The sequence below is a fragment of the Carlito syrichta genome, unplaced genomic scaffold, assembly GCF_000164805.1.
Source record: "Carlito syrichta isolate Samal-C Ts95f unplaced genomic scaffold, Tarsius_syrichta-2.0.1 Scaffold309474, whole genome shotgun sequence".
NCBI lineage: Eukaryota > Metazoa > Chordata > Mammalia > Primates > Tarsiidae > Carlito > Carlito syrichta.
Window position 1 is genome coordinate 101,453 of NW_007253570.1, and position 15,092 is coordinate 116,544.

General features: G+C 44.4%; 1 protein-coding gene across 1 annotated transcript in view; it reads left to right on the forward strand.

Moving 5' to 3' along the window:
• The window catches only part of CD109 (CD109 molecule), a 128,996-nt gene that overhangs the window by 38,268 nt on the left and 75,636 nt on the right, over nt 1-15,092 (forward strand). The window contains exons 6-7 of the mRNA XM_008067309.1: nt 11,884-11,923; nt 14,691-14,775. Of these exons, the coding sequence (XP_008065500.1) occupies nt 11,884-11,923; nt 14,691-14,775 (125 nt within the window). The remainder of the gene's footprint in view (nt 1-11,883; nt 11,924-14,690; nt 14,776-15,092) is intronic.

A 15,092-nucleotide genomic window follows, 5' to 3' on the forward strand; every position in this document is an offset into this window, starting at 1 on the left:
TCATCCATCTGTCTGTTCGTCCATCCATCCATCTATCCATCTACCCATTTGAAATTGCCATCTTTGTAGGTCATAGTGCCAAATCTTAGTATTTTATGTGGCTCAACCAAATAGACAATGTTTCTCCAGACAAGCACATGCTGCTGGCAAAAGATACTTTGGCAAACAGCTAGACATGTAGGGAGACTTCACATCAGACTGTAAGTGTACATTTAGGGTATCAGAACAGACCAGCCGGAGGAAAGGACTCAGCTTTGCTTAGGAAATGTTAAAATACTTAATATTCTTGATTCCTTATTTGGAATTATATTCTTTCTTTTGCTCTATTTGAAAGTAAGGAAGGCTATTGTGACACATGAATGAACCTTGAGGACATTATTCTGAGTGAGATGAGTCAGTCGTGAAAGGACAAATACTGTGTGATTCCATTTTCATGAGATATTCAGAGTGGTCAAAATTGTGGGAACTAGAGTGGAAAGTTGTTTAATGGCACAGAGTCTCAGTTTTGCAAGCAAAGTTATCACGTGAGAGCAACAAACTCAGTAATATTAGTAGGTAGGTCCACACATACGGAGTGAGTGGGTTCTGTGGACCCCGCTCTTTCTGAGGGATCACTTGACATTTTGGGGGCCACATCCTAAAAACAGGACTGGTCCTCTTTGTCAGCGCATGTATTCCGAGCATCTACTTGGAGATGAAGAGTGCCCTGGGCTCATGGGGAGAAGTAGGAAATGAGCAGATGTGGGGACATGGACAGGCAGCATGGAGCCCGGAGCAGGTGAGATGGTTCTGAGGGCAACAGAGTTCTCTGAGTTTGAGCTCGTAGAGAAAGTGGAGAGGGTGGGCGTTTGTGGAGCTTAGAAGAGTTGGAATGGTGTGTAGAGGCAGGAAATATGAGGGAGAACCTTGTGGCTTAGGGCTTGGGAGGAGTTTGTGTTACTGGAGCATGTGGAGAGTGATGGGAGCTGGAGATCAGGAAGCACATCATGAGTGTCGCAGTTAGGATATTATCTTCAGTTCCTACCTAAATTCTCCAAGAATCAGTTTATGTCACCTTGTGTCCACCATCTATCCATCCATCCGTTCTTTCGTCTGTCTGGCACACCCACCCACCCATCCACCCACATATCTGTCCGTCCATCCATCCATCTATCCAGCTATCCATCTATCCATCCACCCATCCATCCACCAACCCACCTATCCATCCAGTTACCCACGTATCCATTCACTCACCCTTCCACCCATCCATCTGCCCATCCATCTGCCCGCCCGTCCACCCATCCACCCATCCATCCACCCATCCACCCACTCATCCACCCATCCACCCACCCATCAGTCCATCTATCCTCCCACCCATCCACCCACCCATCCATCCACTGATCCATGCATTCATCCATCCATAATCCATCCATACATCCATTCACCCATCTATCCCTTCATCCACCCGCCCATCCAACCACCCTTCCATCTGTCCGTCCGTCCGTCCATCCATCCATCCATCCATCCATCCATCTACCCACCTACTTAATCACCCACCCTTCCACCCACCTATCTATCCACCCTTCATCTGTCCATCCATCCATCCACTGATCCATGCATTTATCCATCCATTATCCATCCATCCATCCATCCCTTCATCTACCCACCCACCCATCCATCCACCCACCCATCCACCCACCCAGTATGTGTTGAGAATTTACAGTGCTGTGATGACTACAGAGAAACTAAACAGGTGGCCTCTACTTTCAGAGATCATTGTTGTGGTGACATGAATAATGTGATAAAAGTTAAATGACACAAAGGGGACAAAGCCACTATACCCGGCCAGCTTTGTTAAGTGCCACCCTTTCCCTTGGACATTCTGCTTTAGGCAGGAAGTATTTTTTAGGTTTCTTGAACTCACCAGTCTCTCTCTCCCCCAGAACCTTTCTACATGCTGCTCCCATTGCCGGGAATGTTGTTTTTTCTTCATTATTCCTGCCATTTGTTTTTAGCTTTCAGGCATTCTCTGATGGCCTGGCCACTCTGGACTTCCCTGTGGCACTGTGTGCTCTCTTGGCTTACCAGTGTCCCTTTTGGTTGATGGTCCCTGATGAGTTGAGTCTTTATGAAGGGGTGACCTTTTTGCTCTGGACTCCTTCTATTCCTGGGACGCAGGTAGGTCAGTGTTCAGTAGATGAATGTCTGAAAGCTATTAAATGCAGTTTCCTCTTTTCCAAATTCTGAAAAGCGGCTTTATATGTTTGAGGACAAGCATATTGATCAGGTATTTATTATTGGCAATCTGATTTTTTTTTTTTGAGTTGGAGTCTCACTCTGTCGCCCAGATTGGAGTGCAGTGGCCGCTCCCGGCCACCGTGGCCTCGACCTGCTGGACTCCGGCGATCCTTCCAGCCTCAGCCTTCCAAGTAGATGGAACTACAGGCGTGCGCTACCAAGCCTGGCTAATTTTTTGATTTATTGTAGAGATGAGGTCTCGTCCAGTTGGCCAGGCGAGTCTCGAACCCGCGGGCTCAGGCAATCCACTCACCTCAGCCTCCCAAGGCGCAGGATTACAGGCTGAGTCCCCGAGCCCGGCTGATCTGATGTTAATTTGAGCCACACAACTAAGAAAAAATAAACTTTTATATATAAGAGAAAAACGAGTCCTTCGAAAGCCGCCAGAGGTCAGTATAATCAAGGAAATGTTAGGAGACCAAACCTGGCTGTGCCTTGGGTTCTATTTTTTTGTCTTTCTGGCCTCCTGCGAGGCCTTAGAGGACCGCACGTTGTTTGTTATTCACCACCCCCCATTTTGGCAGTGAATCATTACTACAGAGGAAATAGGTGTAGTATTTAAATAGTCCACCATTGTAGCCTGCGTCTTATATTTCTCTGGGGCAGTCACCATAGTTAGCACAAAACTCAGGGAGAGGAAAAATATTTATTTTCAGAAGAGTGCTTTGATTTTTTTTTTTTGAGTTGGAGTCTTACTCTGTCGCCCAGACTGGAGTGCAGTGGCCGCTCCCGGTCACCGCAGCCTCGCCTGCTGGGCTCCGGCCATCCTTCTGCCTCAGCCTTCCGAGTAGCCGGAATTACAGGCGCGCGTTACCATGCCCGGCTGATTTTTTGATTTATTGTAGAGATGAGGTCTCGCTGCCCAGGCGGGTCTTGAACCCGCGGGCTCAGGCAATCCACTCACCTCAGCCTCCCAAAGGCGCGGGATTACAGGCTGAGCCACCGAGCCCAGCTTAAATCCTTAATTATACTATTAGCCTTCTGGTAACTTAAACTGTATTTGACATTCAAGTATTGCATTCCACCTTTAGGATTTTTTTTTGTGATGAGTAATGGTGAGTAATTATTTTGATCTAGCAGAATTTTCAGGTTTTTACCTCTGCTGTGTCATATATGATGGTGGGGCATTGTAAGACCTCTGTATGTTCATAGACTTAAGGTTGTTTTTTTTTTTAAACAATACTAGCTTAATTAAATTGTTCAAGAACTCTTGATGATTATACTTTTATTTTATTTTTGAGTTGGAGTCTCACGCTGTCTCCCAGACTGGAGTGCAGTGGCATGCTCCCGGCCACCGCAGCCTCGACCTGCTGGGCTTCGGCGATCCTTCTGCCTCAGCCTTCCACGTAGCCAGAACTACAGGCCTGTGCTACCTACAGGCCTGTGCTATCGTGCCTGGCTGATTTTTGACTTATTGTAGAGATGAGATCTCAACAAATTGCCTGGGTGGGTCTCGAACCTGCAGCCCCAGGCAATCCACTCATCTTGGCCTCCACAAAGTGCTGGGATTACAGACTGAGTCACTGAGCCCAGCCAATGATTATACTTTTAAAGACCTCTTAAAAGTAGTAAAACTCCTTATACATAAGAAGGTGTGTATATTAATCCAATTATGGACTTAAAATATTTTAAAAGTACAAATACCTTTATTTGCTGCAAAGACCAGTGTGTAGACATTTGCTTTTTAGTAATATTTTTAAGTGTTCCATTTTAATGCTAAGGAATACGTCTTTTGGCAACACAGACTGGTCAATAATATAGGTAATGCAGGTTCAGGTTAAGCCAACGATGTTTTGCATTTTTATGCTTCTTTTCTGTCAACACTAATGAAATCAACATTGCCTAAATGTCTGAATAATGAAACACATCCCTGCTTAAAAGTATGTAACTGAAAAAGAAATAAAAAATAAAGGTAGTTTAAAAAAAAAAAAGTAGTAAAACTTAGGAAGAGCACTCACTGTTTCCAGTGCTATTTTCCTACGCCCGGCGGGCAAGCCTGTGTTACTGTGAATACTACCTGCTGTTTGGGGCTTCACCTCTTCTCTGGAGTACTGTGATTTCTCCGTGGTGCTGCACCGTGACATGCACCTCGCGGGCAAGCCTGTGCTACTGTAAAGAGCCATCTGCTTTTGGGGCTTCACCTCTTCTTTGGGAAGCCCCGGCCTCTTGCTGTGCTGCAGTGACTGCCCAGCTGTCCACAGTTTTCCTTCCTAACTCCTGAGACCACGTGTCGGAGGGCTGTTATATTTCAGGTACTTGCTGCTTCGTGAAGTGGGAAAATAATGATCAGCTCGTGGTATTCACCTTGGGATATTCCTCATATTCCCATGTCTGCACTGTCCCTCCAGGTGCCTCATCTCCAAGTAGTTTTCTTTTGACTGGCATTGATGGCTTCTCCAAATAGGTGCACCTGGCCTTTCTACCCCAAGTTTTTTTTATTGTGATAAGAGGCACATAACATAGAATTTACCTTCTTAACTTTTTTGGTGTGCATTTATTTTATTTTATTTTATTTTATTTTTTGAGTTGGAGTCACTCTGTCACCTGGGCTGGAGTGCAATGGCACGCTCATGGTCACCGCAGCCTCGACCTGCTGGACTCAGGTAATCCTTCCGCCTCAGTCTTCCAAGTAGCTGGAATTACAGGCATGTGCTACCATGCTCAACCTATTTTTTGATTTATTGTAGCAATGAGGTCTTGCCAAGTTTCCCAGGCTGGTCTCGAACCTGTGGGTTCAGGCAGTCCTCTCACTTCGGCCTCCCAAAGTGCTGGGATTATAGGTGTGAGCCACCATGCCCGGCCTGTGTGTATTTTTTATAAATATAGGGTCTCACTCTGTTTCCCAGGCTGGAGGCTGAAGTATAGTGGCACAATCACAGCTCACTATAGTCTCAACCTTCTGGGCTCATGCAATCCTTCTGCCTCAGCCTCCTCAGTAGCTGGGACTATAGGCGCACGCCACCACACCCAGCTAATTTAAAAAAATTTTTTTGAGAGATGAAGTCTCACTACGTTTCCCAAGCTGGTCTCCAACTCATGAGCTCAAGTCATCCTCCTACCTCAGCCTCCCAAAGCACTGGAATTATAGGCCATGAGCCATTTCACCTGGCCGTCTCAGCTATTTTTTAAGTGCACAGTTCAGTGATAGTTCGTACATTCATATTGTTGTGAGCCGTTACCACCGCCTGTCTCCAGAACTCTTTTCATCATATAAAAGTGAAAGCCTGTTCACATCAAACAAGAACCCCCATTCCTTGTCATTCTCCAGCCTGGCTGAGCTTCCTGTCTCTTTCAGGTGGGTTACCCTAAGTATCTCATACCGGTGAAATACCCTAACCGCTGAGCTTCCTGTCTCTTTCAGGTGGGTTACCCTAAGTATCTCATACCGGTGAAATCACAGAATCTTTCTGTGACTGGGTGGCTGCACTTAGCATGTCTTCAAGGTTTATTCGTGTCATAGCATGTGTGAGAATTTTTTTTCTTTTTTAAGGTTGAATAATATTCCGTTGTATGAATATACCACACTTAGTTTCAAATGTTTTTGCATCCGTGATTTAAAAATTGTAATTCAGGTTACCAGAAGGCAGTTTTAGAGGCGTTTTGTTTTTTTTTTTTTTAAAAGAAAGACTAACATTGATGTCTGAGAACCAGGCTCTTGGGAGGCAGGAGGGATCTGGCCATGCAACCTTCTTCCCACCCTGTGGGTGGTCTGCCGCCCGAGTTCCAGGTCTCTGGGAGACCCAAGCACTGGTGCTCACGTGTCCCTGAAAGCCTAAAGCAGGAGCCCAAATCCCAGAGACTCCTGGTTTCTTGATGACTGCAGCCCTGTTCCCTCTTTTCAGTGTCTGCTGAAGTCTATTATTCCTTCCAGGCAGCTGAGTTTCCCACAAGGCTTGCCTGAGGCTCCAGTCTGCCAGACTCACCAGTGGCCTGCAGGGTCCATGTATCTCAGACAGAACCAACAACTGCAAGCTTGTAATGGAGGCATCATCCAGTCCCCACCTCCAGATCACAATTTACTAAACTCTGGCGTTGGGACCTAAGCATTTGAGTTTAAAAAAGTACCCTAGGAAATTCTGTGTTTTGGACCACATCTTGAGAAGTATTGCGCGCTCATGGCTAGGCATCCTTGGTCTCTGTCTGTCCCATTGGGAGGCAGTGCTGGGTGAGGAAGAGGCTTGGAACTGGTGACAGGCCTTCTGGTGGCATCTTTGGGTTCCCTAGACAGTGCTCTCCTTTCTTTGTCTCTCTAGGGGATGGCTCAGTAGACTCCCAGCGCCCTAGACTTACCAAGTCAGAATTTCGGGACGGTCTGTGTTTTTCCAGCAGCTTTTCTGATGTTCCAGGTGCCCAGCTAGCTTCGTCAAGCTGTCACTGACCGTGGTTTCTCAGTCCTTGTTTCAGTCTTATGCCAGTGTTGGGGGCAAAGGCAGAAAACTCATCAGGCTGAAGGCTGAAGCCCTCTTTTGCAGCCCTGTGTAATGAACTGTGGGTATCCAGTTGTCATGTAATCCCAGGCCATGGCCCACGCGGCTGCCTTGAGGGTCCGGAGAGAGAGAAGCGAGAAACTAAGAAAGACACAGACACAAAGACATAAAGAAAAACTGGGGCCAGATGGGACACTTTCCTCTGATGGAGGAGAAGTGGCCCTGAACTTGCTCAGCGTGTTTATTTTATAATCATAGCGCAAGGGAAGTGGGAAGGGATCCAAGGTCTGTGAGGGAGTCATAAAGGAATTATGGTGCTACCTAAAAGGTGATTTGTTTCACAGTTATCTTGTTGTGGCTAGGGCTTTTTTAATGCTGTGTGCACTTGGATGTGTGGGCATCTGAGACACCGTTTCGTGTAGCAGGCTGCATCCCTTGCCTTTGCCTAGGATGCAGAGCTTCCAAGCGAGACCTTACCTATGGGATTGGGGCCATGAAGCGAGACCTTGCCTTCTCTTGGGGCCTTTACTTATTAAGGCCTGCTACAGTGACAGTGCTTGTCTGCTCCCCACATCACATCCGCTCCCGACAATAACAGTCTGTCTCGACTGTTTGCTTCTAACAATGGCTTCTATTTTCTTCTTTTTTTCCTAATACATATTTTTAATTTTAAAATTGTGGGGTCCAGTTAAGGGTTAGGTATACAAATATGCATTGTGCAGGTACCCTTGTTGATGAGGTGTGCCCCCCCGTCCCCAGACAGATGTTGGCTACTGTTAATCCCACCTCCTTTCCCCTCTCTGTGCCCCCCCATAGTTGTTCAAGGTCCACTTGTGTGTGAGAACATGTGATACTCAGATCTTTGTTTCTGTGAGAGGTCACTCAGTATTATAAGCTCTAATTCCATCCAGGTTGCTGTGAAATTCATGATTTTGTTCTTTTTTATGGCTGTGTAATATTCCATCGTGTATATGTACCACATTTAAAGGGAACACTTCTGCACTGTTGGTGGGAGTGTAAACTAGTTCAGCCTCTGTGGAAATCAGTGTGGTGATTCCTAAAAGCTCTAAAAATCGACCTTCCATATGACCCTGCAATCCCCCTACTGGGAATATAGCCTGAAGAACTCAAATCACTCTATAAAAAGTGGCTTCTATTTTCTCTCAGGCTAGTTGTAGAAAGGTAAGGTGAGGGCTGCCCTCTACCTCTTCAGGTCTTGTGGCCCGGCTGCTTCTGCCATCGGGCTTCCCTGGGGCTGTTTTCCTTTGCAGGAGAGTTTGTCTTTGTCTGACAGTTCTTGTCCCTGAAGTACTTTGCAAAGAGCATTCAGTAACTTTCCTTACCAGAAAGCACGGAGCAAGTTGTGACAGGTTAGAGAACAGTGGCGTCCTCTCTGGGATGTGGCTGTGGCTTCCAAAACACTTTTGCGAGTCTTTGCCTATAAAGTGCTTTTTTGGGAGATGTACTCACGTTTTTACTTTCCATCCAATGGGAAAGGGAGGGAGGACTGGTTGTAGAATGCTGATTTCTCAAAGTGCTGGTTGGTAGAGCTCAACCCTGTTCTCCTCTGGCCCCGATGCCAGGTAAAGTGTAAGGGCCGGGCGTGGTGGCTCACACCTGTAATCCCAGCACTTTGGGAGGACGAGATGAGAGGATTGCCTGAGCCCAGGGGTTTGAGACCAGCCTGGGCAACTTCGAGAACTTGTCTCTATAACAAATCAAAAAATTAACCAGGCAATGGTGTATGCCTCTTTGGAAGGCTGAGGACGGGGGATCCCCTGAGCCGAGCAGGTCGAGGCTGCGGTGGCCATGATCATGCCACTGCACTCCAGCCTGGGTGACAGAGTGAGACTCTGACTACAAAAAAAGTGGCTCAGCCTGTAATCCCAGCACTTTGGGAGGCTGAGGTGAGTGGATTGCCAGAGCCCGCGGGTTCGAGACCCGCCTGGGCAACTTGGTGAGACCTCATCTCTACAATAAATAAAAAAAAATTAGCTAGGCATGATAGCATGTGCCTGTAGTTCCAGCTACTTGGAAGGCTGAGGTGGAAGGATCGCCGGAGCCCAGCAGGTCGAGGCGGCCATTGCACTCCAGTCTGGGCGACAGTGTGAGACTCCAACTCAAAAAAAAAAAAAAAAGTGGTAAGATTTAAGATTTATGTAACATGAAATGGACTATTTCAAAGTTTCGTGGCATCAAGTTTATTCCCATGTGGGGCAACCATCACCGCCATCCACCCCCAGATCTGGGGTCTTCCCAAGCTGTGGTCAGTGTGCCTCTAGAAGACATATGGCTGTGTTGATCAAACTTGAGCTCCTTGGGGACGTGAGTTTTGTTTTAGTGGCCTGCATATTTATTCGGTCTAATGTAGTACCTGATCATTCCAGGGACTCATTCATCTTGTGGGATGGGAGCGTGAGGGGATGGACACTTTTCTAGCAGATTGCTGTTGATTTCTGTGCTTCGTGATGTGCCTTGTCATTTAGGCCCACATTTCATGGGTGCTGGAACTTAGCAGAGGTGTATCTGTGTGTTTTCATTTGGAGATATCTGTGGCTGTTGGATTTGGTGATCTGTGAGCCACTGGAAAACAGGACATTCCTTTCTTTTTGAATTGGAGTCTCATTCCGTCGCCCAGGCTGGAGTGCAGTGGCATGCTCCTGGCCACCGCAGCCATGACCTGCTGGGCTCTGGCGATCCTTCCGCCTTGGCCTTCCACATAGCCAGAATGACAGGTGCACGCTGCCTCACCTGGCTGATTTTTGATTTATTGTAGAAACAAGATCTGCCCATAGCTGGGGTCTGGAGACTCTCTGGGAAAAGCAGCACTGTCCAACAAATACGAGAAACCGTCAGCATTGCTCATGACAGTCCAGACTGAGGGTCCCAGTGACTGCTTTAGGGAACAGCAAAGATTAAAGGGGAATCATTTGGGCTGTGACTGGTTGGTTGGTGACGGTGGCAAAGGAGAAGTAGAAACAAAGTGGCCTGGGTATTTCAAGGTGGGTCTTTGGGAGAATCACCTGATCCTGGGGAAAGCCCCTCCGAGGAAGCCTGCCCTGCTTGGAAGTAGGATGTCTACTCTGCACTGGAGGTGAGCCTGCCTGGATCAGATCATATTTCCCAAACAACTTCTAAAGCAGAAGCGGAACATCAGAATCAGTTGGTATTTTGGCGAACTCTGAAATTCCTCTAAACGCTCTCATTGTGAAGGTGCATGTGACAGAGATCAGTCACGTGAAGGGGGAACGAGGGAAAACACATTGTCCTCACCACCATTCATTTCTCCCCCAAGCCAGGCTTCCCCCCCCACAATCCCCACCTTCACTGGAGGGGGTGCGCTGAGGAGAGGATACAGATGTGACATGAAAATGGAGCAGTGGTGGTTATGCTAAGCCCTGGAAGATAGGTGGGGATGGAGGTGCGCACAAGTCAAGAAAGGAAAGAGTGAGTGCAAAAGCACAGTGCGTGGACCCAGGGCACTGTCAGTCTTGAGTCACTGCTCTTCATTGTGTCTGCATCACTAGGCCTCTGACCTGGGGACTGGAATTGTCTTTGCAGGGCTTCATGTCTCATGTTCAGAGTGACTTCATGTTATACTTAGTCAGCGTTGGCTATGTGAATTGAACTTGACCAACAGGGATGTTATTTTTGTTACTTATTCCACAGCCTTGCCTGGTCTCAGTAATGAAGCAAAAACCAATTTAAAGACTAACGTTCTTATGTTTATCAGTAAAACAGATAATATGCCAATTACCTTCTTGGGCTGATTTTTGAGGATAAGTTGGAACTTACAAGTGAATCAAATAATGCGTGTAATTAGTAATGTCACTGTATATGACATGAAAACAATTTAAGACAGAAGCCACAGATATGAAGATTCTTAAGGCTTTGATCAAAATAATGCAATTTTCTTTCGAGTCTTCTGTAAATGGCATCATTGAAGTCAAGTTTTAGACAATTACAGTTGCTTTGTTAGCATGTAAGTAGTTACATTTGTCCTATATTTTGAAGTGAATTACATAGCCTTCATGTAGGGTTAAAAATAACTTCTTGGTGTACAGCTGCTTTAGGTTAACCAAGGGTGTTTTTAAAGAAAAACTAATACTTTATAGATGCATCTGTGTGTTTGCCTTGATAAGTTTAGGAAATCAAATTTGGAATGCAAATTTCATTAGCTGAATTAATTAGCTGTTTTGGAGAGGTTCTGTTTAATGTGTTATATGCGATTTAGAATGGACAGTTAGATGAGGAGTTAGAAAAATGATAAAATAATAGACCACGTGCTTTCTTGTTGATCTTGGAAAAGGAAATAATTAAGGGTGTCTGTTAGATAGAGTGTATTGATTTAAGGGTTACACTAGAAGATAGTTTAAGGAATTAAAAGTTGGAGGATGTTGGCCTATGATGCCTTTGCATCCATGATTATTTATAAACATTTGATTTATGTGTAAATTCATTTTCTCCATTGCTTTTTTGATAATGATATCCAAAACAAATTTGAAATTATTTCCTGTTAGTTTATCATGTGTTATCCATGCTTCGTAAATTCCTGAATTATCTCATTCAGTTAATGTTGTTCTCATTTAAAGTCAGATTAAGCAGTTTGCTTAAATGGCCTGGCCTGCGAAGACTTATAGAGACAGGTCATCTTTTTTTTTTTTTTTTGAGTTGGAGTCTCACTCTGTCGCCCAGGCTGGAGTGCAGTGGTACGCTCATGGCCACTGCAGCCTCGACCTGCTGAGCTCAGGTGGTCCTTCCACCTCAGCCTTCCAAGTAGCTGGAACTATAGGCATGCGCCACCATGCCCGGCTAATTTTTTGATTTATTATAGAGATGAGGTCTTGCCAAGTTGCCCAGGCTGGTCTGGAACCCGTGGGCTCAGGTGATCCTCTCACTTCAGCCTCCCAAAGTGCTGGGATTATAGGCGGGAGCCACTGCCCCTGGCCTAGGTCACATTTTTATATTAGAAAGTTGGCAAGAAAATTCCCTGAAATTCCATAGGCTTCACGTTGCAGTTGACTAAAAATAGACTTCCACTAATTAAACTGTTTTGCTCATCAAATCATTATAAACATGCTTTAAAAATTAATTTTCTAAGTCTTTTTGTGCAGGTAAGTAAGCAAACAAAATAGATAAGATCTCATATTTTCTTGTCTTTTTTTCTTCTGCCCAATAGGACCAGACATATTATCAATCATTCCAAGTTTCAGAATATGGTAAGAGTGCCTCAGTTTACTTTGGAAGAAAAAAAAAATTTACTATCTTCTTTTTTAACAAATTTCTTTATTTTATTTTAAAGATGTGGGTTACAATCCAGGATTAGGTATACAAGTGGTCATAGTTTTACAGAGATGTATAGTTATTTGAAGTTAGAATCCCAGGGGAGGTAAAATTCTGGTGTTCCTCGTCGGCAGAAAAATACACTTTTTCCTTTGTAAAAGTCTTTAAAATCTCATCAAAGAAAAAAGTAGAAAAAATGTCACCTGTAGTCTTTGTGCTAGTCTTTGTCTTATGGCACAGTTTTTCTACTTTGCTGTGATCATAACATATTTAAAAATGCATGCTTAGCCGGGCTCTGTAATCCCACGCCTTGGGAGGCTGAGGTGAATGGATTGCCTGAGCCCGCGGGTTCGAGACCTGCCTGGGCAACTTGGTGAGACCTAATCTCTACAATAAATAAATAAAAAAATTAGCCGGGTTGTGGCAGCGCACGCCTGTAGTTCCAGCTACTTGGAAGTCTGAGGCGGAAGGATTGCCTGAACCCAGCAGGTCGAGGCTGCGGTGGCCAGGAGCAGCCACTGCACTCCAGTCAGGGCGGCAGAGTGAGACTCCAAGTCAAAAAAAAAAAAAAAAAAAAGTGTGCTTAATCACGTAACATAAATTACTTTCCATTATAGTTTCCATTTGGTTGGCACTGGTAGAAACGGCCTGTTTAGCTAGGGAGTCCTCTTCCCGAAGGTGCCACCCTTCAGTGTCGTAGCTGGAAGTACAAGCTACTAATAGTAGGTCCCATGGTGAGAAAGGGGAGATGAGGGTGGATGGGGGTCTCAATGTTCCCTTATAACCTGAACCCTTATTTCAAGGTATCACAGTTGCCTTTTCGTTTGATGTGTGCCACTTTTTGAGATAGTGCTCTGCTCGGGCCATGTCAGTTCTGGAAAGTAATTTGCTTTCACCGGTGTAGCGCAGGCCCTTGTGTTTCATATCAGATTGTCAGATCCGAGTCCCAAGGTCACCAAGAACAGGAGGCAGTGAAGCGCTTCCAGTCACAGGCCAGATCGCACCTCAGGCTCTGTGGCTGTGCGTCTTTGTCATCACGGTGCCACTTACCTCTGTAGCCACCAGCAGCCAGAGACAACATGTATGTGAATGTTGCTGTGATTTAGTAAACTTTATTTTACGGACATGGAAATCAGAATTTCACGCAATTTCCGTGTGTCATGAAATATTATGTTTCTTTCTTTCTTTTTTTCCCCCAACCCATTAAATATTGCGGAAACCATTCTTAGCTCATGCTGGCCATGGTCTGCCGAACCCTGATCTGGAACTGTGGCCCAATGTGGGTGGGCCCACTGGCCATGTGGCTAGTCCAAACGGAAACACCAGATTTAGAAGACTCAGTACAAGGAAAAAAGAAAGAAGAATGGTTTATTAACAATTATTCTTTATTTTGATTGCATGTCAAAATGGTAATATCTTTGTGAAGGAAACAAGGACATAAGCTTGACAAGGTCCTTGTGTTTCTGGCCTGGCTCCAACAAGAGCTTGGCCAGTGTTTTCTTCTCTCGATGTTTGCCCCTAAAAATGTTAATTTAGTAAAATTCAGGTGGTGTGACCTCTAGTCTACATAGACTAGATATAGCCTGCTTCAATAATAACTTTGCTTAAAACTTCAAAAAACACAAATGTTAATAGTTTTACTTAAACTAACAAAAAACAAAGATGTTAATACTATAATAAGCTTGACAAAAAAGTCACAAATGTTAACCTTTTTCCCAGCTGATACTAACATTAAAACATTTCTTGTTTATATAGTTTTGCCCTATATAAAAAACATACTATAAAAATAAACTTGCTCTCACCTATTGAGGCGAAAAACCTCCCAATCTCACTAGTCTTTGTCTTTCTTTTCTCATTCCTTCCCCCCACCTCAGGCCCTACTCTTTAAAAACTAAACCTCCACATCTTAGGTATATGGGGTTAAGTAAAATATTGTAAAAGTTAATCTTACCTTTTTCTCTTTACTTTCTACGTGTGATAGCTAGCAATGAAATAATACACATGTGGCTCACATTTTATTCTTTTGGGCAAGGGACCAGTATTTTTCCAGTCTGTTTTCCAGACACACTGTGGTGGTGGGCAGTTGAGTGGGGTTGAGGGGAAGTGGGGATTAACTGTAGCCTGTGATGTCTGAGGAAGGGGCATTTGGGTTTCCTTGGGAAGGCCATCATATTAGCCCTGTGGCTTTTCTGGCCCCCTGTCCTGGACTGATCTAGAGTTCGAGAGGGCTTTGCACATTAAGCACTGCTAGCCTTGTTAGGAGCTGGAGGTCTGCTTCGTGTTATTCACCCACTGGCCTTTTTGATACTTCTCTTGTGTTAGCTGCATGGTGAGAGGCCTTGTTATAAAACTTCAGCCTATTTCTTTGGTCAGTGAAATTAATAGGGGGGAAAAAAAGACTCTTTAGACCAGACAAGAAACACAAGTTTTCCTCTTGGAGCGCTTTTATCAATTATAGTATTAATATTTATGAAATAGTTTATATTTTAGTTATATAAAGCTGACCAAAGTTAGAGATTTCTAGTTTTGGGTGAAACAAAGAGCTTTTCATTTGTCTTCACATGTATTTGGATTCTAATGAATTTGAGTTCAAATAGTACAAATTATCAACGTCTTCAGAGCAATTTTATTTTTTATTTTGTTCAGTGGAAGATAATAGTAAAATAACTCATTAAGAGACTTACCCTTGCTTTTCTTTTTCAGTATTACCAAAGTTTGAGGTGGCTTTGCAGACACCGTTATATTGTTCTATGAATTCTAAAAATTTAAATGGTACCATCACGGCAAAGTAAGTGGCATTTTTCTTTTGATGTGACTCTAAGCCATTATAAAACTGTATGACAAATATGATTATATATTAGCACATTTTTTTTTTTGCTTATTGAAATACCCTTGTGAGTAGCAAACAACTATCATAAATAATGAGGTATGGGACAGGTCTCCACAGGTCTCTGCATCCATTTTCTGCTTTCAGGCTGATCCCTTCTTAAAATATTTCTGTGGACTAGTGTCTTTCTAAGGCTAATTTTGGGATTTACATTTTTGATTTTAATTTTTTTTTTTGAGTTGGAGTCTCACTCTGTCGCCCAGACTGGAGTGCAGTGG